The sequence below is a fragment of the Nelumbo nucifera genome, chromosome 4, assembly GCF_055504915.1.
Source record: "Nelumbo nucifera cultivar China Antique chromosome 4, China Antique-T2T, whole genome shotgun sequence".
Classification (NCBI taxonomy): Eukaryota; Viridiplantae; Streptophyta; class Magnoliopsida; order Proteales; family Nelumbonaceae; genus Nelumbo; species Nelumbo nucifera.
In genome coordinates, this window is record NC_142652.1 from 36,015,635 (window position 1) to 36,042,415 (window position 26,781).

Sequence of the window (26,781 nt, forward strand, 5' to 3'; positions counted from 1 at the left end):
CAGTAGCAAAGGAGGGACTATACTTGCATTCTATTCAGGCCCTCAAGGAGAGGCAGACTCAATCACAGCAGAGTTGATGGAAATACTAACAGAATTTAAGATTGGTCAAAGCTGCCAACTTCAGGAATATATTAATAGAAGGTGATTCCAAGGTGGTTATACACTGGTTGAATGGTGAGATGACAGGGGTATGGAGGTTCAGATATGTTTTCAGGGAGATTCAAGTCCTAATGTCTGAATTGAATTTAAGATTGGCCAAAGCTGCCCTGTTCATTTATTAAACTTTTGTACACTTGTGTTTTTCATAACCTATTTTGTATTTTGGTTGAGACTCTTATGCTCATCTATTAGGCTTTGTTATGGTGTTGTCTTTGCATGTCATTAGTTTCTGCAACGAACTCCTGACCATCTGATTATTAAAGTAAAAGAAACAGAGGTCGCCTTCATGTTTTGAGTGACCGTTTAATTTGGACCTTTCAGATCAAAAGTATAATACTTCTGACTAAAAAGATCCCAATCAAATCCAAATTATGGTAATTTAAGCAACAGTTTGCACTGGGTTATTATAGCCAAAATTTCCCAAGTCTCAACCAAATCTTTATTATGGCATTTTGATGAGGGTGATGTAGCTGTGTTATGATTGGTAGGGAATATTGAAAGTGTTAACAGGGATGAAATCTTCTTGAAGAGAAGCCAAGTTGAACCTTGGCTTTTAGACAATATGAACTCAATGAGAACTTCATGGATGTGAGTTTTATGATATCGTATGCAAAGTGAAAGTGGTTAGCATTAGCTAGGTTTGTAGTTTTGGGCAAGTGGTCTATGGACTCTGTGTTGTTATCTTTCAGCACTATTAGCTTGCCAAGCCATCGGATTTAGACCTCTTTGCGGGCCAGGATTTAGGCCTGACTTTACGTTATATCAGGCTCGGGCTTTGGGCCGGGCCCATTCAAATTTTGTCTAGGCCAAGCTCAAGCCTGGTCCATGAACAGGTCTAATTGAATTCACAATGTATGTGGTTCCTTGGTGGTGTTGGCTATGACCAAATGGTGATGATAGACTTGTATTGACGAGGGAGGAGAATGAAATTCTTAGAAATATGAAATCATGGAGAAGAATAGTGTTGAAGTTGGTGTGTATTTGGAGCATCTGTATAGCGACAAGCTTCCTCCTTTGTAACTTGTAGGGGTTCCCCCCCTGCTTTGTATATCTCCTCTTGTTCCCCCCTTTTTTTTCTCAATAAATTCTGGTTAAACTTTCTCAAAGAATAGTGTTGAAGTTCTCCTAAATGCTTCAAAACCGTTTGAGTCTACCAAGAGGAAGATGAGTTAAACATTGTAGAACTTGTTTTTCTAATCGGGTGAAGAAGTCAAGTTAAATTGGTTTCCCTAGACCCCTTTCGGTTGACCCATACAATATATGACTGCATGTTAAATAATTACCTGTATGGTATATAGTTGCAAGTTAATTGTGATCATTATGTTCAGTTATAAATAATTAAAAAAATATTATGAGTTATAATAAGGTTAGTACTTCATAATATTTCATTAATAATAATATTATAATATTTGTAATTAATGAACTATGAAATTAGTTAATAATAATTGTTAAACATGGGTAAATTTACATTCCATATTATATTAGGAATCAATTAAGAGTATTATAAATAATTGTAATTAATTATAAATTGTCTAAATTTAAATTCCCCTTAAATTATTTGAAATAAATTCCATTTAATTATATTTTGAAATTCATTTAAATTCCATATAAGAATAATTACATTAATAAAAATATAAATAAATTCTTTTTATTTTCAATTTAAAATCAATTTAAAAATAACTGCTTTAATAAAATTGTAAGTGTATAAAATTAATTAGTAAACATAAAATTTTATAATTAGTTGAAAAAAATAAAGTAAAATTAACATTAATTGATAAAAACGAAAGTGGAATTAATATATGTTTTAATCTTAAATTACCAAGAAAAATCTGAACAAATCCCTTGCATTGGACTATTTTTACTAATTCGTATAGTTGTGAAAGACACCTGTAGTAAATCAGAAAAAAATAGAAAAAGAAAAGAAAGAGGAATGAAAGGTTTCAGCAAAAACTTGTGGAAGAAGAATAGGAAGGAAGAGAGAAGAGAAGATGCTCGATCCCATCTCTAGTCCCCTCAAGATGTCTTTTATTTCTCAATGTGAAAACTGAGTATAATTCCTTAGATGCCCTTAATAGGGCGGCCAGCACTAAAGAACTAATAAAATAAACAAAAAGAGGCCCATAACTAAAAGAAAATAAACTTAAAGCATAACTTAAAAGAAATAAAACCACAAAGGCCCATTCGGCCCATTCTCACTACACATATACTAAATATTTTTCTTCTACAAATTTAAATTTATTAATCTCAAATTTATCATTGGTATATGTACAATCATCAGTTTTTATATACTACCATGCATCGCACGGTTGTCTGGCTAGTATATTATTAAGCCAATAATTTGATGATGAGTAAATGTATATTCTGTTTCTGATTTTATTATTCTTTAACAAGTAATTTTTCCTTTCTTGTGATGCAATTATAGGCAGAGTTATACAGAGTAAAAAGGGCATTTGATAAGGCTGAGCCATTATATTTGGAGGCTGTCAATATTTTGGAGGAATCATTTGGACCCGAGGATATACGGTAAACATGATTTCATTCTTATTCCATAATTCAAGAACTCTTTTCTTGTTGGAGTTTGATTAGATGATGATTTGCATGGAAGCTCTTCTGGTTCTGGTGTATAATATGTTGGAAACTTTATCCTATAGATTCCTGAAACCTGATGTCATACTCCCTAGCTAGTTCATAACAGATGGAGCCATGAAAGGAATCATATAGAGAAATAATAGATTTTCAAAGTGATTAAAGAGTTACATTTTTGAAATTTTATATCCAAATTGTTCTCATTCAATCCATGATGCTGAGAATAACAGAATGCTAAAGTTTCCTTTCTCTCCAATGGGACCTCCACATCCGTTTGCCCAAAAGTGAGTAGTTCCTAAGTGCTAGCCTTCCTTTACCAAGACCACCTTCTCCTTGCTTGTACAACTAAATAGACAAATGTTCCTTTTTACCCTCTCCTGGTTCCAGTAGCCAGATGTTCCTTTTCAAAAAAAAAAAAAGAAAAAAGAAAAAAAACTCAACCTTTGGAGACAAGAAAATAAATTTTCCATGGCCCTAATCAGATTGATTGCCCCTCCCAATCTCCAAAGCAAGGCCAGCCATATTGATCAAAAAAAAAAAAAAAGGCCAACCACCTGATGCTAGACCATAGTAATTCAATGGCTTCTATTTTTTTTTTTTTGAAAAAGGTCAGGTATTGTATTAAAAATTAAATTAATTAAACCCCCCAAAGCTGCACAGCAAGAAGCTGTGCCATCACCAACTCCATCTATACAAAAAGTATTGATTAGAAATTACAAAACAGAGAATCAGCATTCAAAAAAGTGCTGTATGGTTCCCAACTTCTACCGTTTAGCTTGGAACTGGCTACAGAGCTCTTGCCCAAATTGACATCTTTTTAGAACAAAAGATAATTGGGTATAATTTCAATACACCTTCCAATCTTTGGTTTTCAAAAAAGATGATAATGTCATGAGCAAATTGGAGGTGGAAAATCTTCACATTCTCTGACCCAACACAAAAATCCAGAATAAGGCCTAGCCGCCTAGGAAATTTACTTTGGATAATGAAACCTTACATCCTTAAACCCCACAAAATTAGACTTCTAATGATAAAATGCATATAAGAGGTGCTACTCGGATTGGCCTGAGTTAGCATTTTCAGTGTTTTGGGTTTGGTCCTTCAGGCTAGGCCCATTCAAATTGTGACAAAAGTCCAACCTGAGCCCACCCAAGTTGCACCCCTAATGCATAGAGTCCAATTTGCCACTTTCTATTTATTGAAGAGGGCAAACCACTTGTATTTTCTCCAGGTGATAACAATGTAGGGAAATGATTTGTTGCCCATGCGCATAAGCATCGATCCCTTTGTGTTTCCTTTTATTTGCATGCCACTGAAATAACCATTTATATGCATATTTCCCTTTTCAACTTACATCCCTGTTTTGTGCTTAGGGGATAAGTAGCTCTCATGTTCATTTTTTACATTAAAAAATGTACTTCTTCAATGTATCTCATTTCAACTCTGTAACCTGTAACAATACCTAATTCAGGGTGGGTGCAGCCTTCCACAACCTTGGGCAATTTTATCTTGTACAGCGGAAACTTGAAGAAGCTCGTGTTTTTTATGTGGTAAAGAATTATCTATATTTAAGTTCCATTACAAATTTTTTGTAAGTATTTTTTTTTTGTGGCTGTAATACTTTCTTTAGTTATTAAATCGATACATTAAGCTAAAGTTTTGAGCTTGAAACTGTCAGTTAGTTTAGAACCATGTTTAGCAATTTGAGAACATGAGATAAGCACATATTACTCGTATATTACTAGTCAATTCAGACCCTCAATCAGATATGTCATCCTCTAGATGCCAGCACATGGAGCTGTCTAAAGACTATTGCATCAAAACTGATTCTAGCCCTTGGAGAGGCTCCACACCTAGACAATGCTCCCTGGAATCAACCATGTGCATCCAACAAATCAATTTCAGGCATTAGTATGAGGAAAACTGTGACAATAAACTCATTTTGAATAATTTACTGCTGGTTTTCCCTCCAAAGTGGGGATCTCTCTCTCTCTCTCTCTCTCTCTCTCTCTCTCTTTCATGAAAATAAATATCAAATTAATGACGAGTTCGGCTTTGGTCAGTACAAAGCCCATTTGAACAGCCTTTACAGCCTTGCATTGGGAATATCTCTGTACTATTGTACTTTATTTCATGGGGAGATATTCCCAAAGCAAGGTCGCAGGAGGCTGTTTGAATAGTGTGAGCACAGGCTTGCACTGACCGAAACCGAACTCATTAATGACAATGACAGTTCTACTGCTGAATCAGGATACTTCATGGGAATTCTTCCATTGATTGTGACTATAGTTTGGGCCTGTAGACACCAATTGGGCAATAGAAATGGTCATATTTGCTTTGTAGGATATAGAAGGCTTTGATGCAGATGTGAATGGTCATATTTTCTTTGGTGTCAATCCTAACATGTAAATCAAATTGTGGATATTGGAGTTTCCTGATTCGCATGTTCCATTTCTTTTTGATCAACTGTCCATTGGTAGACTGAATCCCCTCACCATAGTGGGACTAACACATACACATAAGTGTCAAGTTAATTATAATAAAACTTCTGATGCTCAATCAGGATACAAGTTCTTGCATTGATTGTGTTGATGGATTGGAGCCTGTAGAGATTACCTGGATTGCCTTGTTTCATGTCACCATCATCATCATCATCATCAAATCCTTATCCCAACCACATGGAGTCAGCTACATGAATCCTGTTTCACCATTCCATTTTGTTTAGTGTCATATCCATTGTTAACTTACTTGTGCGAAAGCTTTTCTTACTACTTCAACTCATGTTCTTTTTGTTTTGCCCCTAGCCCTTCTAGCCCTTTCAACTTGCAACAGATTTCTTCTTCTTAAAGGTGCTGTGGATGGTCTTTATGAATCTGACCAAACCATCTTAGTCTACTTTTCCTCATTTTATCACCTATTGGTGCAAGCACCAGGTTCCTTTAAATGACTTCATTTTTGACCCTATCCTTTCTAGTTTTTCCACTCAGCGTACATATTTTTGTCATACTTATTTTTTGGACGTGTTGTTTCTTTACTTCCCAACACTCTATCCACATAACTTTGCTGGTCTTACAACTGTTATAGAAATTTCCTTTTAATTTGAGTGGTATTTGCCTATCACATAAGGCTCTAGATTCATCCTTCCATTTTATTGAGACAAAGTAACGGAATCTCCAATTGTAAGTGTACCTTGTTTTACACTCCTATTACCTTTTTCATTATTATTATTATTATTATCATCATCATCATCATCATCATCATAATTTTTAAATTTACATAAAATATATTGTGTTTTGACCCTACTTGTTTTTAAATCTCTTGTTTCTCTTTTGGGCACATTGAGTTATTTCATTAGTTTCGTCCATTAATACCATGCCATTAGCAAACAGCAAGCACAGTGGGGCCTCCTGTATATGTTTAGTCAATTCATCTATGACTAGTGCAAATAAATAGGAATGAAGTGCTGAGCCTTGGTGAAGACTCATTGTAACTATAAAATCTGGTGTCTCTCTTTTTCTTGCTAATTTTTTCTATCAATCTTCTCAAAAGAAAGATAGCTTCCATGTTTGGATTCCCTGGCATAAGCCCAAATTGGTTCTCTTATATACTTGTTTCATGTCATAACCTTTGTTCAATTAGTATCTCCTAGAGTTTCATGGTATGGCTCACAAGCTTAATCTCATGTTAATTATTACAACTTTGTATATCACTTTTCTTTTTAAACTTAGGCACCATATGCTCTTTCTCCATTCATCAAGAAAGATGCACAGGAAGAGGAGTTGGAGAAAATCTGGGATCAGATTTGTATGTTTCTAGAGGAGTTTAAGAGAAAAGAGGAATAGGTAGGGAAGTACAAGGTTCAAGAAGGTTTAGTAAAATCAGGGGTTCAAAGAAGGAAAAAAGAAGGGGATGAATCAATTATGGGAAAGATGCAGAAGGAGGAATTAGAGAGGATTTGGGGACATATTTGTGCTCTCCTTGAGGGGTATAGGCAAACAAAGGAATCTTTGGAGAACTAAGAAATTTCGGAAAGGCAAAATAAAACAAAAGCAGTCTTAAGCAGATATGGAACAATTAATAACCGAAGGAAGAAGAAAAGATCAGAAGTGGAAAGGTTGATGTCAGATATAGAAGAGGGGAGAGAAGGAATGCTTCTAAGTAGAGGTCTGACCTCAGAAGGGGATGCCAAATCTCTTTTCTTCATGAAAATCATTAGTTGGAATATGAGGGGGTTGGGGAGTGCTAGGAAAAAAGGTTGATTAAGGACCTCCTTAGAGGGGAAAGGTCGGATGTAGTGATGCTACAGGAAACCAAATTAGCTGATATTGATAGAAGATGGGCAAGAAGCATCTGGAAAGCTAGAGGAATAAGTTGGGTTTCAACACCTTCTTGGGGGGTTTCGGGGGGAATTGCTACCTTTTGGAGAGAGGATACGGTGGAGGTGTTGGAGGAGCTAGTAGGTAATTTTTTAGTGTCGTTAAAATTCAAGATGGTAGAGGATAGATTTACTTGTGCTCTATCTAATGTGTATGGACCAAGCAATTACAGAGAAAGGAATGAATTTTGGGAGGAACTTTATGGGATTCAAGGGCTTTGGGATGGTCCGTGGTGCTTGGGGGGAGATTTCAATGTAATTCGATTTACGAATGAACCAAATAACCCCCAACAGATCATTACAACCAGCATATGGAGATTCAACGACTTTATTAATAATTGTGAGTTAAAGGAACTCCCATTGTAGCAAGCTCTCTATACTTGGTCCAACTTTCAGGAGACACCAACTTTCTCCAAATTAGATAGGTTTCTTTTCAATGAAAGCTGGGAAAATAAGTGGACGAACTTGATAACAAGGGCTCTACCTAGAGTCACATCTAACCACTGCTCATTGGCCTAGGACAGGAGCCCTTTAGGCAAGGACCTCGACCCTTTAGGTTTGAGAACATGTGGTTGACTCACTTGGACTTTGTGAAGAAGGTTGAGGAATGGTGGAGAGAAGACTTGGGGGGGGGGAGTGGAAAGGGGTAAGATTTCACAAAAAACTAAAAAGATTGAGAGCACATGTGAAGGATTTGAATATGGAGCATTTTGGGAGAATAGAAGAAAGGAAATCCTCTTTGCTGTCCCAAATAGAGGAATTGGATGCGAAGGAATCCCAAAGAGCCCTAAGCTTTCAGGATAGAGATCGGAGATGGAATCTGAAAAGAGAGTTAGATGAAGTTATTTTGAGAGAAGAAATTTCCTGGAGGCAGAAGTCTAGATGTAAGTGGATTAAGGAAGGAGATGGGAACACTAATTTTTTTCATGACCTAGCCAATGGAAGAAGGAAAAACCTATTGTCCAAACTGGAAGTGGATGGAATAGTCTATGATACCCAAAAGAGAATAGCCAATTGTTTTGTTGACCATTTCAAGTCCATTTTGAGGAGACCCCTAAGCCGTAGTGTGAAGCTGGAAGGTGTGACCTGGCAGAGGCTTCTAGAAGAGAGTAGAAGCTGGCTGGAAAGGAATTTTGAGGAGGAAGAAATTAGAAAATCTGTGTTTTCCATGGAAAAATCTAAAGCACCAGGGCCAGATGGGTTTACGATGGATTTCTTTCAAGATTGTTGGGACGTAGTCAAAGAAGATTTAATTGAGGTCTTCAAGGAATTTGAGAATAATTCAGTTATGAGTTACGGAATTAATGCTACCTTTATAGTCTTAATTCCCAAGAAGAAAGAGGCCAAGCATCTAAAGGACTTTAGACCTATCAGTTTGGTGACTAGCGTTTACAAGATTGTGGCAAAGGTCTTATCTTTGAGGATAAAAATGGTGTTTCGTTGTCTTATTAGCCAAGCTTTTGTTTAGGGGAGACAAATTGTAGATTAGATTCTAATAGCAAATGAATGTGTGGAGGAAATGAGGAGATTGGGGCGTCAAGGTTATGTGTGTAAACTAGATCTTGAAAAGGCTTATAACGTGGTGGGTTGGGAATTCTTGTCACTTGTGCTAAGTGTGGGTTTGGGGATTAATGGTGCAAATGGATAAACGGTTGCCTTTCCAATTGCCATTATTCCATCCTAGTCAACGAGATAGTTAATGATTTTTTCCCAGCTAGTAGGGGTCTGAGACAAAACGATCCCATGCCACCTTTTCTTTTCACTTTAGTCACCGATGCCTTTAGTAGACTCCTCTCAGAAGCGGATAGAGTCGGATCTATAAGAGGGTGGAGAATAGGTAGAGATAGAGTTTTAGTTTCCCATCTTCAATTTGCAGATGGCATAATAATCTTTTGTGAAGGTTGTGATTTAATGGAGGTACGAAATCTGAAGGATTTAATAATTCACTTTGAGAGGGCCTCAAATTTGAAGGTAAATTTTGAGAAGAGCTGCGTTGTGGGAGTTCATTTGAACAGAGAGGAGATGGAATCTATAGCAGCCTTGTTAGAATGCAATTGCTCTTAGTGGCTTCTTTCCTACCTAGGACTTCCTCTAGGTGCAAATCCAAAGGAAAGTAGGTTTTGGAATCCAATGGTGGAAAAATTCGAAAAAAGATTAGTAGCTTGGAAGAGAAACTATATTTTCATGTGTGGTAGAGTTACTCCGATTAAAGCAACTTTAGCCAACTTGCCTTTATAATTTTTGTCAGTCTTTAGAACTCCTAAGAGGGTGGTAAAGAGGTTGGAAAAACTGACGAGGGACTTCTTATGGGAACTTGGAGAAGAGAAAAAAGATCACTTGATTAGGTGGGAGGTGGTGAGTCGGAGTAAAAAAGGAGGCCTAGGCTTAGGGAATGTGGTGAGTAAGAATGAGGCTCTTTTAGGTAAGTGGTTTTGGAGGTGGCCCTTGGAGAGGGAGAGGTTGTGGCATGAAATAGTGAAAAGTATCCATGGCTGTTCTGAAGCAGGTTGGGATGCGGGGTATCTTGAAGGGCTTTGCTCACAACACCTTGGAAGGCGATGTCTAGCATTCTCCCTATATTCCTCAGTTTTGTAAGGTATGATGCTTGTTTTGGAAACTCCATTCTTTTTTGGGAAGATACATGGGTGAGCACTCAACCCCTGAAAGACCATTTCCCTTCTCTCTATTCCATCTCCCTCTTTAAAAAGAAACCCATTTCTTGGTTCCTTTCCCCTAGTTTTCCCTTTGGCTTTAAACTAGGATTTCGGGTTTCGAAGAGGGTTAAGGGATGAAGAACTTCATTGTGTTTTAGAGCTACTGTTGCTTCTAGAGTCGGTGTGTTTGGACCCCCACTAACCTTGATAAAAGAGTCTGGACCCTAACCCCGGCTGGCTCCTTCACTTGTGCATCTTTCTTCAAAGCCCTTTGCTCTAACCCTTCCTTTCAGGTCTTCCTTGATAAAGAAATTTGGTCAAGGCCAATACCTCCCAAGATAGCAGTGTTCTGTTGGGAAGCCTATTATGGTAAGATCATTATTGTGGAAAGCTTGCAAAAGAAGAAACCTTTCATGTGTCTATCCCCAAATTGGTGCTTTATGTGTAAAGTGAAGGGTGAGGATTGTAACCATTTGCTGATATCATGATCCTTTTGCTGCCAATATTTGGAATTGGGTTGCTTCCTTATTTGGGTGCAGGTGGAACTTTCCCTCTGAAGTAAAGTTGCTGTTCACTCCGGCTGCTCTTGGGAGATTGACAAAATGAGGGAAGCTAATGTGGAAATGTATCAGAGCCGCTACTTTGTGGATTTTATGGGAAGAGAGAAATGCTAGAATATTTCAAGAAAAGGAAAGAAGTCTTGCTGAAATCAAGGAATACATATTGGCAAGGACAATCTCATGGTTGAAATCTTCACATTTGTTGGCTGACTTCTCCTTTGATGACTTAAGGAGAAATTGGGAAGCAGTGGCTTCTACAATATCCACTAAGAAAAAATTACAAGTGGATTGGAAACCCCCATCGGATGGAGTGGTAAAATTGAATTTTGATGGCAGCTGCCAAGGCAACCCAGGGCCATCCAGAATTGGTGGGATTTTGAGAGACAAAGACAGCAATATGTTGTCTCTTTTTTCAGGACCAGTGGGTGAAGGCGATTCTGTAAGGGCAGAGCTACTAGCAGCGGTACAAGGTATACAGATGGCTAGTCAAATTGGAGTGAACAATTTGTTAGTAGAAGGGGATTCCAAAGTAGTAGTGGGCTGGCTGAATAGCCCAGATATAGCTTTCTGGGGCTATAGGGATCTGTTAAAGAAAGTTAAATGGATGACAAGAAATATGACTATCAGATTTCAGTGGGTCAGCAGATCAGAAAATGCAATGGCTGATTCTCTGGCCAAACAAGGGGTGTCAAAGGGAGATCTGTTTTGGGCTACTTTGTAATTTGTGTTTCAGGCTTGGGCTTGTTAGTGTATATGATTCAGTCCTCGGGGGAGGTAACATCTTGTGCCTCTTCCTAGGCTGATTGTATTCTCTTATCTGATTTAATAAAACTTCTCTCATTTATCAAAAAAAGCATCTTCTTTTCTTTTATTATCTTATTATATAGTTTAGTTAGCCATAACAGACCTACTCCCATACTTTTCCGTATTTCTATTGGGATATCATCAAGCCATAATGTTTTTCTTTTTTCATCTTATTTTGTGTTTCCTTCATTTAATAATTTTAATTTTACAAAGGTGCATAATTTTTTTTTTTAATATTGTCGGTGTTACTAGTCACTTCTCCATGAGCACCCTCTACAACCCTCTGTTTTTTTGAAATAGTTTTTTTTCCCATCTTTCCTTGATTTCCTCATGTTTTATTACAGCTCTTTTTCGATAATCAGGCATATCCCTGGGGAAAAGACAAGAAACTATCCTTATTTACAATGATATAAAATCAATTACAAAGGATTAATGGAATGTGAGGGGCTTAAGAAAAGAAAGAAGGATTTTATGAGGAATTGTCCAAGAAATAACATCACAGATGTAGTGGTGCTGCAAGAGACGAAGCTGGAGTCATTCTACCTGAGAATGAAAATTGAAAGTTGGGGATCTATCAGTAGTTAATGGGTGGAGGCGAATGCTGTGGGTCTGTTGGAGGGTCTAGTGGTTATCTGGAATCCAAGGGTTCCCTTTTGTAATATGTTGGAATACTTGGAAGGACAAAGATAAAAGAATTTTTGAAGTCAAAGCTTGGACAACAATCAGAATAGTGGTGGCAATTAGCAGATCTGTTGCAGAGTGGTTGCTGGTTCTTCCAGAATTTAGATAAGCCACCAAGGAGGATATTGGGATATTCTTGGGGAAGTTTTGGGGTTTCAATTGTGTAATTTGGAAAATTTTGATTGTCTAGTTTTAGCAAGTTTCGTTTGTTTTTTGTTTTTTTTTTTTTTTTTTTTTTTTTTTTCTTTTGTATATGGTGATTCCTTATCACCTATGAGGATTTGTATCTCCTTTTCTTTTAATGAAAATTTATTTTTATCATAAATAATTTGTATTTTTTTCATTAATAACAATGGATTTCATTAATTAGAAAAAAGAATACAAAGGGAGGAGAAAAGGTTACAGTTGAGCCCAAAACAAGTTCTCCGTATTCACCTCTTGCTTTGCTAACCCATCAGCAAGGGAGTTTGCACATCTCTTAACCCAAACTACTTTAACTTCCATGTCTTTTGTCAACCATTTGAATTTCTTCTTCTCATTGCTGTACAACCACAAACCAATTTTGTCTCCTTTCAACCATTCTACCACCAACCTGGAGTCTCCTTTCATCCATAAAAAAATTTGCCTGTAAACGGTCCTTTTAATATCTTTTTTCTGTAATAGTTAGGGATTTACCTGCTTTATCAAAAAAGGAATGTACTAAAATTACCATCCTTTTTCTATCTACTATTAATCTATATTAGCATATACTAATAGTTATATTAGGCCCTCTATGCAATCAAGTTCCTGAATCCTCCAACCATCTGTTCATTCACTGCAGCTTCTCCTCTCAGCTGTGGGATTTGGCTTTCTCCTGATTTGGAGTCCATTCTTGCCTATCTGATTCAGCCCTTCAGCTCTTGCAAGGATGGCGTCTTAAGGGATTGAACAACAGGGGTAAATTGCTTTGGAGGACTTTCCCTTCTGTCATCATTTGGGCCCTCTGGAAGGAAAGGAACGGTCGAATTTTTGACAACTCTTTTTTCTGATGTAGTTTCAGTAAAAAATAGGGTTATAGGCTTTTTGTGTTCTTGGTTTAGTGTACAAAGGGCTTTCAGGGGTGTCCAGATTTACTCTTTTTTGCAAGCTGAACTTTTCTTTTGTTGACACACTGTATATTCCCATTGTACAGGCTCTCATTATACATAGGCTGCTACTCTTTACTTTAATACAATTCAATACTGTTGATGCACTTTTTCCATATAGGTGAACATTTCACTAGCAGTCCGGAAACTCCTCATCAGAATAGCAATATCAGTTTCAATGGAACCAAGAAGCCAAGATACAACTCTGGCATTATCAATCTTCCATTGTTTCAGCCCTTTTGAATCAGACTTATTAGGTTGCTTTGTGGAGCCATCCACAAACCCCCAAAGACCATTTCCCTCAACAAAGAACTGGAAATGGAACTTCCAGAAAGCATAATTAGTCCCATTGAACTTCACTGGAAGAATATCTTTTTCTCCATAGCCATTTCCGTAAAAGGACTCAAGAAACTCAAGAAAAATAAGGCAACCAAACCTAAAAAATGAAATATGTCTAATCTTTTGAGAACTTTCGATCGTGTCCACTTGACCAGGTGAATCTGCCCCATTCAGTGGTGGGTCGACCAAACCACAACCATTGATGAAATCCTCAAACCTTCTCATCCCCACACTTGACCTTCCGTCCCTCCCACCCTTCTCTCCATTCCTAACCACATTCCCCTCCATTGATAAAATCCTCCTCAGGCTTCCCAACTCATACCAAAAGCCAGCTCTGTCTCTTTCTGTGTTTGGATCAGACACACTTGTCACCTCCCATCTCCAATCCCCACTTGTCTCCTGCAGGCAAACTGAAACTATGAACTTGCCCACCTTTTCCCTTATTTTCCTGTCACCGGAATCCCAGAAAATAATAACCCCCTTGATAGCCCCTTAGCATCCAAATTCAGCCACTCCCCACTCCCTTTCCCCCAAATCTCTCCCTTCACAATCGTGTTAGAAGTCTCTAACTTTGTTTCTGTCGAAGGCCAACCTTGGGATTAAAATGTCAAATCAAATTCTTGACCACTATTATTCTTTTCTTCTCACTTAGCCCCTAACGTTCCAACTTAGAATCTTCATCCTGAAGATCCTACCCGATCCGTATACCAGACTAGAGCCTAATTTCTCACATGTCCTCCCCCATTAACTCCTCTCCCCCTTCTTTGTCCCAGCTATTGTCCTTCAACCGAGATTCCTCCTTGCTCTTCTCTTCTCTTGCGAAATCCACCTCGCCCTTTATAGACAAAACTCTTCTTACCACCTCTTCCCACCTGTTCTATAGCCTTCCTCTTCCTTTTTTCCACCCCCACTTCACCAACCTGGCTCCCAGATTGAACCATTAGGCAAGCCTCACTCACCACCCTCTCAATGGGAATCCCCTTAGAGTTAAGGATTTAACCTCTCTTCCTGGCAAAATGAAGTCAAGACCTAGTGTATGTTCTTTGACAGCTGATACAACTGCCAGAGCTGCATACACCTCATGTTGTCTGGGAGAAGGTTGCACATCAGCTGATATAGGAGTCGAGCTAGATAGTGCCAGGTCTAGACTTGTCAACTTGTATCAAGATATTTGACGACCTCCCTCTAGCTGTTGTGGATTCCTTAAGTATTCCTTCACCTTTTATGCCGCTCAGGGCATCATCTTTTAGTTCACCTGCTACCGGTGCCAAGCTACTCCTTGGCTGGAGCTCCACCTTCTTCTCATCTGTCATATCTTGTTATCACCCAGATCCAATCGTCCTTACCCCCTTTTGGCTGACCAATCTTTTTAATCAAATTTTTAACCCTGCCCCTTTGTAAAAAGTTTTTCCCAATTATACCCCTCCCCCTCTTGACCCCCAATCCATTTGACATGTGACTGTGTTGGAATTTCCCACCCCATGAGATTTTAGGTTGTGGGTCTCGCAAAAGCTTAAGTTCGCCTTGGTCTCTTTAGCCCTTGCCAGTGAAAATTCTTCCCCTTCTTTGTCACACGTTGATTGGGTTTCTCTTCTTCCCTCCATCTCCCCTTCCACATGTCCCCCCTTGTTGAAATTTCTCTCTTATGCCTTGCGAAATACCAAAAATACCCCCATTTTCTCCACCTTATCATCTTATTTGTCCTTTGGACGAATCATCTTCTCCTTACCATTCTTGTTGTAGGCTTTATTTCTACTATCATCTCCATCCTTCAGTATTTTAAAATCCTCCCCTCTCCCACCATTCTCTTAAGAAAATCCTAGGAAGGTTCCATCTTCTCCTTCCACGATTAACTTCATATCATAGCTTTCCCTTGCAAAGATTAATTTCGTCCTATCTGGAACATCTGCAACCTCCTCCACTGCTACCATTATCTTGGCCATGTCCAACTTATCCTAACTCCTATTTTTATCGTAGAATTTCAGGAACTTCCCACAATACCTACCTATCTCCTCGAAAGTGACAATGCTCCATGCATGAAAGGGTATTCCAACTACATCTTTCCATACTGTCCTTTTCCTCCCTTGCCTTCTTCGCTCAGACCTCCATTTGTAGGGAACTACCATCCCAGTCTAAGATCGAAGTCCCTCTCTGTCCTCTCCGCTTCTAGTACCTTCTCAGCCCACTCTTTGCAGTGAAACATGAAGAGGTAAAGCCCTGCATTCAGCTTTATAATACCCAACACCTTATCGCGTCCCCATTCAAAGCTCGCCTAGGCTTCTACTTTATCCACATCCAATTCCAGTCCAACAAATCTCCCTACAAGACTGGCTCTTAGCACCTTTGTTCTTTCCTCCATCCTCCCTACCCTCCCAACGTCAACTCTCAGCACTGCTTTCCTTTTGCTAAAACCTCTTCCTTTACCCTCAACTTTCCCCTACAGGTCTCATCCCCATGTTGGACCTACTACAGGAGAGTAAAACTTGGGATTAAACTAGCTGATACACCTATTGACTAGAATCACAGAATTAATGCTTTAGATGTTGAGCTAGTCAAGGATGTTGGGAGGTATCAGAGATTGGTGGGCCGATTGTTAGTGCATGACACAACTAGATATCTCCTATGCAATTCATGTGGTGTGCTGGTACATGCATGCCCCACGGGCTTAGCATTGGGAAGCCATTGGTAGGGCACTTGCTTATTTGAAAAGGAACCCAGGCAAAGGGTTATTGTTTGTTGATATTTGAAGCTAGAAGCTTACACAAATGCAGGTTGGGCAGGGTACCTAGATGATATGAGATCCACATCAGGAGTTTGCGCTCTTGTTGGAGGTAATTTGATTTCATGGAAGAGTAAAAAGCAACTAGTTGTAGCCAGGTCAAATGTAGAAGCAGGCTATAGAGCTATGGCACATGGTGTTTTAGAGCTTCTTTGGGTTTGGTCCTTGCTAGGAGAGCTTGGAATTGGTGTGGAGGAACCTATGATGCTTTACTGTGATAATCAAGGAGCAATTAACATTGTCCATAACTTAGTTCAGTATGATAGGACAAAGCATGTAGAAGTGGACAGGCATTTCATAAGAGAATGGGTGACATTTAGAGAAGTTTGTCTGCCATAGGTTTCATCTGATTTACAACTCGCTGATGTACTCACCAAGGTAGTTGCAAAAAAGAAGCTTGAACATAATCTACGCAAGTTGGGAATGTGTGACATTTACTCCCAACTTGAGGGGGAGTGTTGAGATTCAGCAATTTTTTGTTTCTTTTTATTTAGTGCTGTCAGGCCCAAGGTCAAGAGTTTAAATTTATTTTTCATGTTTGTTTTTATGTAATTAGTAGCAGCCACCCTATTTAGGGCAGATTGGTCATTGTATTTTCTTTTACTTAATATGTATATAAGCTATTGTGTGGGGTGGTCAGATCTATTATTGGCTTCTCCCATCTCTTCTTCTCTTCCTTTCTTTTATTTCTGTTATCAAATCAGATTACAGTTCTGAATTTCCTACTGATGATATTATATATATATATATATATGTATATATATATATTGTGTAATCATGTGAGCCAGCATGGTACCAGCCCAGACATGTATTATCAGGCCCGGGGTGTGGGCCAGGCTGGGCATGTGCAGACCTCAAGGCTGTTAATGCCATGCAAAAAGTCGGCCTCAGCCTGGCCCAGCCAATGACCATCCCTACCATCTTCATCAGGTATTGTATCTGACCTCTTATAAACAGATCGTCAACTCCTCCTATTTCCATACAAACTACTTGTTCTCATTGCCCTTCAGCTGTAGATCCCTAGAAACATCTTGAATATCCCTTGCACAATTCCATTCTCATGTCCTCATAATTGATCCACATCGTTCATTGAGTCAGGCTGACCCTCTGCTTGCTCCTCCCTTTCTGCCAGACCTATACTATTCTTGCCACGAGCACTCAACAATCCCAAATCCAAGGTAACCTCTTGACAGATAACCCAGACTTTTAGAGCTTCAGTCAAAGTGTTTTCACATTTCAAAAAAATTACTGTATGCATCTAGTCTTGATAAATGGAAAGTATGTGAGTTTGCTTCAATAACTTATGATATATTTTTCATAACTTTCTCTTTGTTTTCTGAACATGCTTGGTGTGCAGTAAATGTCCTTGAATTATTACCAGTCCAACCTTTCTTTTCTTATAATCTTGTTGAGGTGTTTTTGTATAACTTTTATGACAGTGGATCCAACATACTAACAACTATCTTTCTTTCTGTTTCATGCATCCTCTGGCAGCGGGCTTTAAAGGTATGAATCTACTACTGTTGCATCATGTTCATTCTCTGGTCATGATTCATAATTTTCTTCACAATATTTCCTTATCATTTGATGTTTGGTAGCCATTTTCTATTTGTTCTTACTGTATAATGATTTCAAATTTTGACTTCAATATCACCTTATACTTTGTAGATCAAAGGGCGTGTTCTTGGATATGCCCATAGAGACTATGCAGATACGATGTATCATCTTGGAACGGTAGCATTTTAATTTTCCATTGTGTTTTTTTTTCCAATTTATTCCTTGTATTTCATTCTCTGTTCTCTCTATCTGAAAGGTGGATGTAACTTGGATATAAATTGGCTTTGCTTTTGAAAATGAAGCTGCAAAGAGTTGCTAATTGGCTTTCCTATGACTTTGTTGTATTGCATGTTTTATGTTCACAGGGGTGTTATTATAAATGTTATTTGAGAGAGGATAGACAGATTACTCTCATATTTTGCTCTCAAACTCTTCTTCCTTTTCAAACTAATATCACAACATAGTAATGGAGTGGCGCTAAGTGAGCTGTACTTCACATGTCATCTAGGCTGTACCATAATGTCACGACTTGCGGATTCATAGGATTGAATGATAGAAGAAGGAGAGGGAGAATGTAGGATCCCATGATGTCCGGGTACTCCTTTGCCATTGTTAGAAAACTCGCTCTATGCTTCAAGAACCATTCAGTCTCGACTACACCCCCATTATCAGAGTGGTAGCACTCGTTTATTTTTGAGAACCCATATTTATTTCGAAACCAAAAAAGTGCTCCGGCCCCAATGGAGAAGCCCGCCTGACTCCCCAAATGAACGGAGAAGTATTTGATGTGGGGGACGTCCAAAGGCAATTAACGGAGTAGTATATAAAGCATTACACTTTCTTACGAGATGATCGGGTGTTCGATGAAAGTGACGGTACTGGTCTTCGCGTGTGTTTGGGAGCATCGGGTTTGATGCGTGGGTGTTGGATCATGTTTTGGGTAAGGAGGTTTTGGAAAAGATCAATGTAGTTAATGTTAAGTATTTTAGGGGGCTTCCTTTCTTGCTGTGGTTGAGTAGGTTTATAAGTGAACTGTTGATCCATGTTATGAATTGAGTTTGTTTGGAAGCGAAGTGGATTGAGTATGGGAAGTTGATGGGTCCACGTTACATTGAGATGGGAAAGTACTGTTTGTCTCAAAGGCTCTCTGGATGGCAATGTTAGACAGTGTATGCCCTTAGCTCCAATCAGAATGATGTACCTTATGACATTTAATGTAAATGAATAAAGTACATATTTGATTCATGCTATTGTAGTGTGTTTCTGTGTAATACCCTTAAACTGGACACATATGAGACTCGTGTTAGTTTAGAATGTTCATAGCCATTGGATAGATCTAGGGAGATTTATCCTGCCAAGGCTGACACTGATGTGCTACCAAGTTGGTTGGGGTGGCTTGTCTCAGCTGCAAGGGTGAGACCTGAGGTACATGCATTGTGGGTTTTCTTGAAACCCTGAACCAGCCCAAAATTCCAGTATTGCCCCCTTGGGGACTGGTGGGTAAAACTGAAATGTTACACCTGACCCCTAGACTCGATTATGATACTACACTAGGTGTCGGATTGGGCTGTCTTTGATATGCCAATCAGTGAGATCCTTAGAGGGGGTCAAAACCTAGTATGTTGGGACAGTTTAAGAATTCATCTGAGTGAGTGATCATATGACAGGATCAGCCCCTTTGTCGGACAAAGGTAATGATCGGGGATGCACTCTCTCTGATGGAAACCAAAGCTACCGACAGCCGATTTCAATCGTTGAAATTTGTTTTGCAAAATATATTTATATAGAGATATACATATATATATTATGGTTTCAAAATGTTTGCAAAAGGTTTTAATTCCTGGGATCGATGTGAGTAGAGAGTGCAACACTGTTCCTTACAGCTGAGAGAGAGGTCCTCTCTTGTCAGGCAGTGTTTGATCATTATGGGCTGAGAGGTTAAGTGTAAGACCATTGAAGGTAATACCTGATGGGCTAATCTTGCATCTGCCCACAGTCCTTGGGTTTTTATAAGGTGGCTTGGCCCAGGGACCACTTAGTGTAAGTGTTGGGCCCATTAAGAGCCCATGTGATGGGCTCAGGGGTTCATTGTCTCCTATAGTGAATTCAGCCAGGCCTTGTAACAGAGGCTAGGCTGAACCCATGTGGCTGATGTGTAGATCAATGTTTGGGTCCAACGCCATACAAGGAAACCCAATTGGGCAGTAGTTTGGAGGCTGAATGAGCACATGGACTTAATGGGCCTAAAGCCCAATTCGAACTGATTTAATTTGATTAATTAAAGAGGGGCGGATCTGGGATTTAGATCCGCAGATAGGATAGAGACTTATCCCTATCCACTCAGAGAGTCCAGATCCAAATAAAGATTTAGATTAGGAAACTTCTAATAAGATTAGGAGGGCTGATCTTTATCTGCAGATAAGATAAGGATTTATCCTTATCTCTTAAAGAGAGTCCAGATTCAAATAAAAATTTGAATTAGGAAACTTCTAATGGGATTAGGAGAAGCTCTCTTTAAGGCTATAAATAGAGGAGGAGGGCGAACCCCAATTCACCCAAGCTGATTATAGATTCAAGAGAGAAGACAGCTCCAGTAAGACTGACGCCATCTTCTGCTCTTGCCTCCTATTGCTGCCGCCATTGCCAGTTCGTTCTCCACCAGTAGGAGCGATCAAGAAAGGTTCTTAATATCATTTTTTGGTGAAAAACTGATATGAAGTCGTGCTCACTCACCCTCCATTGAATTCTTGCTGAAGAGTTTGGTTCTTGGGAAGAACCACCTATTGATTCTGCTCCACCCTACGCTGTGTCATCTTTAGTGGGAGCAGTCTTTGGGGTTTTCCTTGGGCGTGAACACCTTCGTTGGGAGTTACTGTTACTCTGTATCAGGTACATCCCTCTCCTACCTTTTGGTTTCAGATTTGGTCCGGTTTAGGTTCAAGATTGATCATTGAAAATGCAGTTTTCTAAAACAGGGAATATGATTCCCACATGGGATAGAGAAATTTTTGAAATTTCGCCCTACCTACCTGCAGGGTTCGGCTTTCCATATGATGGATCTCTCATCCCTTCAGGCAATGCTGTGTTGGATGACTTTGTTGAAAGTGGTGAGGCAAAGTATGGATCGGTTGACTAGTCAAATACCAAGCTAGGGGGGGATCTGTTTATGGATTGAACAAGAATTGTACGACTTCAGGCTGGGCTGGATGGAACAAGTGCGGGCCTAGCCCAATCTACGTACACAGCAGCCAACGTCCTGGGGTGGGGCGCTCTAACGATGTGGAGAGCAAACAAAGGTGAGTTTGCTATGTTGGACGAACGAAAAGCTGCAACAAGACGGGTGGATACCTGCAGTGGGACCACGACACAAGGAGATCAAGGGCAAATAGGTGTTTAGAGGATAAAGTGGCGATAAGAGGGCGAGCGGAGCATCAATCTCATCTCCGCACAAGTATCTGGCTTTGCCCCCCCTCCACAACACGTTAGCGCAACGGCTTGAGCACGTCAGCGTGAAAGCATGCGAAGAAAGTCGGAGCAGCAAGATTCAAAATGGATGCATGTGCTAGTGCAACAAGCAACGACTTTGAATTGCTTGCTCGGCTGCACTACCACGCAACAGCTTGAGCGCTAGCACAGCTAGCAGCAAGGTTCAAAATGGGTGCATGCGCTACCGCTGGCTGCGCTACCGCGCAACGGCTTGAGCGCTAATGCTCAATCCGTTGCTTGTTGCGCTGTAGTTTTCTCGCTTGTTGCATCCGAGCAAGCTGGAGCTGCACACTAGCATGTGCAGTAGTTTTTCAACATGCTGCTAGCACACTCCGGCTTTTGAGCAAGCCTACGTTTGCTGGGGTGGGTTTCGTCAAAGATTTCCCCAACAAGCAGCCCCCCTAACATAAGGGAGGCTGCTGCTGTGTAGAAAGTGCGGACTAGACGACCATGAAGACACAAAGTGAACCGAAAAGGTTATGAAAGGCTATCTTCTGCTCCTATTGCTGGTGGGCAGTGTGTCCAATCCGTTTATCGAATCATCTGGATGAAGGAACAAGGGATCAACATATCTTATATTATATATACACTTCGATAAGAGCGGTTTTTCTTCCTTAAATCCAGATCTAAGCCCAAGGCCAGGAAGAAAACTGCTACTGAAAACCTTCTTTCTGCTAGCGAGAAGAGGGGCAGTTTAGAGCAGCCAGCCCTTCGTTGAGTATCCCCACCTCGCCCTCACCCGTGTCAGATGCAGCAGATCCAAAAGGAAAAGAGCAGGCATGTTCGAGTCCCGATCCCACTCCGATCTCCTGCTACTACTTTTTCGACTGCCTCTCCCGCCCCAGTGGTTCTTGCTTGAACCCAACCCTGACTAAGATCTGAAATTCTGAATGTATCTTCTTCCTCCTGTAAGCCAACAGGGATAATGATGGACTTAGAGCTTTGGAAGTGGGGAAGAAAGATGTTATAGGACATGGGACTCAAATGGACTACTAGGATCTGAATCCCCTTCACAGATAAGGGTTTCCCTATTTATAGAAATGAGGGAACAAGGTTGTGTGCATGGAGCAAGAATTCCTAAATATTCCTTAGTTTAGGTTAGCCCGGAGATGGGTCCTTTAGACCTCTCTGGAACATGTGTCTTTCGGGGCCACAAGGTATGATACTCAGGTATAGCCTTTCCTGGTTTCCGTGAGGCACTGATCACATGTCTGACACTCTGAATCTAACCTTCATTATACTCTCTTGTCTACTTGCCTTGCACGCATATCTGTCTCTGCACACCTTGCAGACTTTGTGAAGTAAATATAGCTAGGTGAGACAAGATATCTCACTCATGTGAGGCAAAATCATTGTAACCATGTGAGGTATTGTCGCTTTGCAAAGCATTCTGCAAGGTGGGATTCAGTGGTTTGGCAAGACGACTCTCACAATATTGGGCTATTTGCAGTTTAACAAGACTACAAGATTCAATGACCCAATGAGGCGGCTTTTGTGAGATTCATTTATTGCGATCTCACAAGGCACCACACGAGACTTGATTGATGTGGCTTTGTGAGGTAAATAGCAAGGGGCCAACCCAATTCCGTTTCATTTGCGATCCTTTGTTGCTATGTAAGGCCTTCGTTTTGTCATCTGCTCTGGGTCTTACCATATATACTAGTAAAGATCCACTTGTTTACCCACAAATATATTTTTATTGTCTTACACCTTCTTTTCCCTTATTATATACATCATTTGTGTTTCTAGTGCAGACACTAAGCTACAACAATATCTCTCAGGTTCTCTATCTTCTAGGAAAAGAGAAGGATGCTGAGGCTCTTGTTCAAGATTCTGTGAGGATATTAGAGGTCCTTCCGTGGATCATTCTTTCATATAAACATAAACTGGACAGCTGGATTTTCTGCTCTTCTCCTACTTTTCTGACTATTAAAATTGTTTTTGTGTCATTTAGGAAGCTGGCCAAGGGGAATCAGTTATTTGCCTGCGGAGATTGCGGAAACTTGCTCAGGTAACACATTTTAGAATTACTTCCCCAAATTTTTAGTGCTTCGTTAGAATGATTTTGAGAATTTCCATTCTGATCTCTTTGTACAACTTGTGATCTTGAAGATTCTACTTTATGTAATATATATTGCTGTCCTTTGTTTTTTCTTCATGCTAATATATAACTGTTTGATGACAGCTGAAGTGGCTGAACTGACTCAATGCTTTCTCTTTTAGTTGATAAATTATTAAGATAATAAAATATTTGAGGGTATAGTAATTAGCACAACTTCAGCTTCACCGTTCAAGGAGCTTACTACCTCCTTAAATCTTATTCACTAAATGACAAAGCAACAAGTCATTCAGGTCAGCCATTTCATCTGTTATTAAACAGTACCTTGGATTCAGAGTTATTAATTCCCCTTTTTGAATAGAATTTTATTTCATTATCTTCTTGAATAAAAAATCTTTAGAATTATTGTTCTTTAAGCAAGATGAGTCAACGAACAAACCAATGGAAAGTTTCCTTCCATCCCTCAATGGCTATCCTCTTTGGTATTTTCCTGTCTGAATCAGAAAAATTGGGACTGCAGCAATGAACTAAACAATTAAAGAAGTAATATGAGGAAATGCTCAAAGTAAGCTGACGGATTTACTAATATAAAGAGAAATTAGCAATTACGTTAGGTGTCTTTATTTATCAAGTAGTTGCACCCATTTCGACTAATCTTAATAATTCCTATGCATAATCAACTCCTAATTGATTAAATTTACTACTTAATGCTCTAATTTGGAATGTTGGCTTTATCATTTATCTAATATCATTCCCACATTCTGCATCTGTAATTTTCCCTTTCTGACTTTTAGGTTCCTAAAACTAGTTGCATTTAAAAGTGTTTTGACTACTTTTATAAACCATTGGGCCTTTTCAGGATTGGGCTGAATGTAGGCCTAAATATTTTATGCTTGATGCTCCTGCATCAAGTGTTGTTTGTTGAAGAAATTCCATTCTCAAACTTATCACCATTCCCTTAAAATCCTCCAGGCCTTTTGCATCAGTTCCTGTAGTTCAGTCTCCAATACAGTGATACGCAAGAAGCCTCAGTTGATGGATTGTGTTTCCATTATATTGAGTATAAGAGTGATTCCTAATGGAAATGGTTTTCTAATCATGACTACTTTCCTTCTGGAACATGACTTTTGCATGGAAAATGTTCTATTGACCGAGTCTTTATGACTGAGATATAAACATGGTTTAAAATGTCCCTAATTTCCCTACTATTTCCACGACATATTTCCACTTCCATGGGTAGCGTTACGAAATTTTACCGGAATCGACATTTCCCCAATGAACACTACCAGCACCATATGCAGTATAACAAATAGTTTCCATGACATATTTCCATTTCCACTTCCATAGGTAGCCACATGAAATTTTACTAGAATCAACATATTCTCCAGTGAATGCTACCAGTACTATGTAGAGTCCAAGAGATAATATTATAATATATACACTATTGTAAATACGTTAAGTAACAATGTTATTGCCCACCTAACTTACATGATTACCACTTTGAGCAAGCTCAATATTCATTTCAAACATGAAGTTAAATATTAGCTTTTTGTTAGTATAATACATTATTTAGTTGATCTATACAATCATTTACATTTTCTATGAGTTAAACTTTTTCTTACTCTGAATTTTAAAGTTCACAGGGCAACTTCATAATGTATTCTTTGTCTATAACCATAGTTTCTTAGCTTTGTTTAATGATTTGCAACAAGATAATAATTTAAAAGGTGTGCCTATGCTTCTTTTATCATTTCATAAAACATCTTTCTATATTTTGTGTTGGCAAGATATGATTTGCGGCAAATTAAGAAAGATATGATTTGCTGCAAATATAGAAAGATTTGATTTGATTGATTACAGATTTGAATAAATTTAGGAAAGATTAGATTTGAATAAAATTAGGAAAGTCATATCCTAGGATTAAGGGAAAGATTTAATCAATCCCTAATTGAGAGAGATTCTAGGAGTAATTGAGAGAGGTCCTAGGAGTTTGTCTCTCCTATCTTTTCTTATTTAAGTTGTATGCTCAACATGTTTTATCAACACATTATCAATACAGAAGTATTTCTTCTTCTCTCCCTCTTCATTTCTTCTTCTCTTCCGCTTTGTTTTTCCACATGGTATCAAAGCTTTAGGGTCCGATCATGAATTTTTAAGGCCGCCATGGTTGGCTCTGGTTCAACCTCTTCGGATGCTACCAATGGTGTGACATCTTTGGAGGGAGGTATTCAGTCAGCGGCCATCTCTCTTTCTGAGAATTCTCTTCAAATTACCTTTCACAAATTGAATGGAAAGAGTTATCTTGAGTGGTCTCAGTCCGTGCGGTTGGTGATCGATAACAAAGGGAAACTCGGCTATTTGAATGGTAAAGTAAAACCGCCAGCCACAGATGATCCAAAGTACAGGCAGTGGCATTCTAAAAATTCTATGGTTACTGCCTGGCTGATCAACTCTATGGATCCTGTGGTTGGAACACCATTCATGTCTCTGCCGACTACTCGTGATGTGTGGGAAGCTGTTAGGGAGACCTATTTAGATTTGGACAATCATTCACAACTATTCGAACTGAATACCCGAATGTGGAAGATGCAGCAAGGTAAGCGGGAAGTAACTGCTTATTATAATGAGATGATGGCTGTTTGGCAGGAGCTGGATTTATTTGAAGAAGAATGGGAAAGTCCGAGTGACAGTGCTCGGTACAAAAAGAAGATAGAAAGAGGTCGGGTCTTTGTCTTCTTGGCTGGTTTGAATAAAGAACTTGATGAGGTTCGGGGACGTATCTTAGGGCGAAAGCCCTTGCCTACTATAAGAGAAGTTTTTTCAGAAGTGCGTAGAGAAGAAGCACGGCGACAAGTGATGTTGAAGAATGTTTATGAAACAAAAACTGAGAATGAAGGGTTCGCTCTTGTGGCCCGAGGTGCAGATGTAGACGGAGATAAACAAGGAGGAAAGCAAAGGCCTTCGTGTGATCATTGTAAAAAGCCATGGCATACTCGGGAAACCTGCTGGAAGCTGCACGGGAAACCAGTAGGTTGGAAGAAAAAATCAGACAGTGACAACAAGTTAAGGGGAGATGTCCACGCGCTTCAAGTATGCAATTCGGATCTAGGGCAGCAATCATCCTCAGAGTCTCTTCCTTTCACAAAGGAACAAATAGAGCACTTATATAAAATGTTTCAATCTCAATCGTTAAGAAACTCTAACCCATCCTCCTCTCTAGCCCAGTCAGGTAAATTTTTCACTGCAACCATTGCTTGTACCAAATCTAATAGTTCCTGGATATTAGATTCAGGTGCCACTGATCATATGACCGGCACTTCACAATTCTTCTCTTCATATACACCCTGTGCAGGGAATCAAAAGGTTAAAATTGCAGATGGTTCCTTTGCTACTGTTGCTGGGAAAGGAACTGTGTCTATTTCTCCTTCTCTAAACCTTGAAGATGTTCTACATGTTCCTAACCTATCATACAATCTCTTATCTGTCAGCAAACTAACCCTTGATCATAATTGTCGGGTTAATTTTTGGTTTTCTTGTTGTGAATTTCAGGATTTAACCTCGGGGAAGATGATTGGGGGTGCTAAACTGGATGGTGGCCTCTACCTCTTTAATAAAGGA

The 26,781-nt window shown here is 39.3% G+C and overlaps 1 protein-coding gene across 3 annotated transcripts in view; it reads left to right on the forward strand.

Annotated features, from left to right (window-relative positions):
- Positions 1-26,781, forward strand: part of LOC104607409 (Tetratricopeptide repeat (TPR)-like superfamily protein) — an 89,453-nt gene that overhangs the window by 15,877 nt on the left and 46,795 nt on the right. For all 3 annotated transcript variants that reach the window (XM_019199453.2, XM_010273049.2, XM_010273050.2), the window contains exons 5-10: positions 2,582-2,682; positions 4,217-4,295; positions 17,556-17,567; positions 17,730-17,795; positions 22,886-22,954; positions 23,059-23,115. In XM_019199453.2, the coding sequence (XP_019054998.1) occupies positions 2,582-2,682; positions 4,217-4,295; positions 17,556-17,567; positions 17,730-17,795; positions 22,886-22,954; positions 23,059-23,115 (384 nt within the window). The remainder of the gene's footprint in view (positions 1-2,581; positions 2,683-4,216; positions 4,296-17,555; positions 17,568-17,729; positions 17,796-22,885; positions 22,955-23,058; positions 23,116-26,781) is intronic.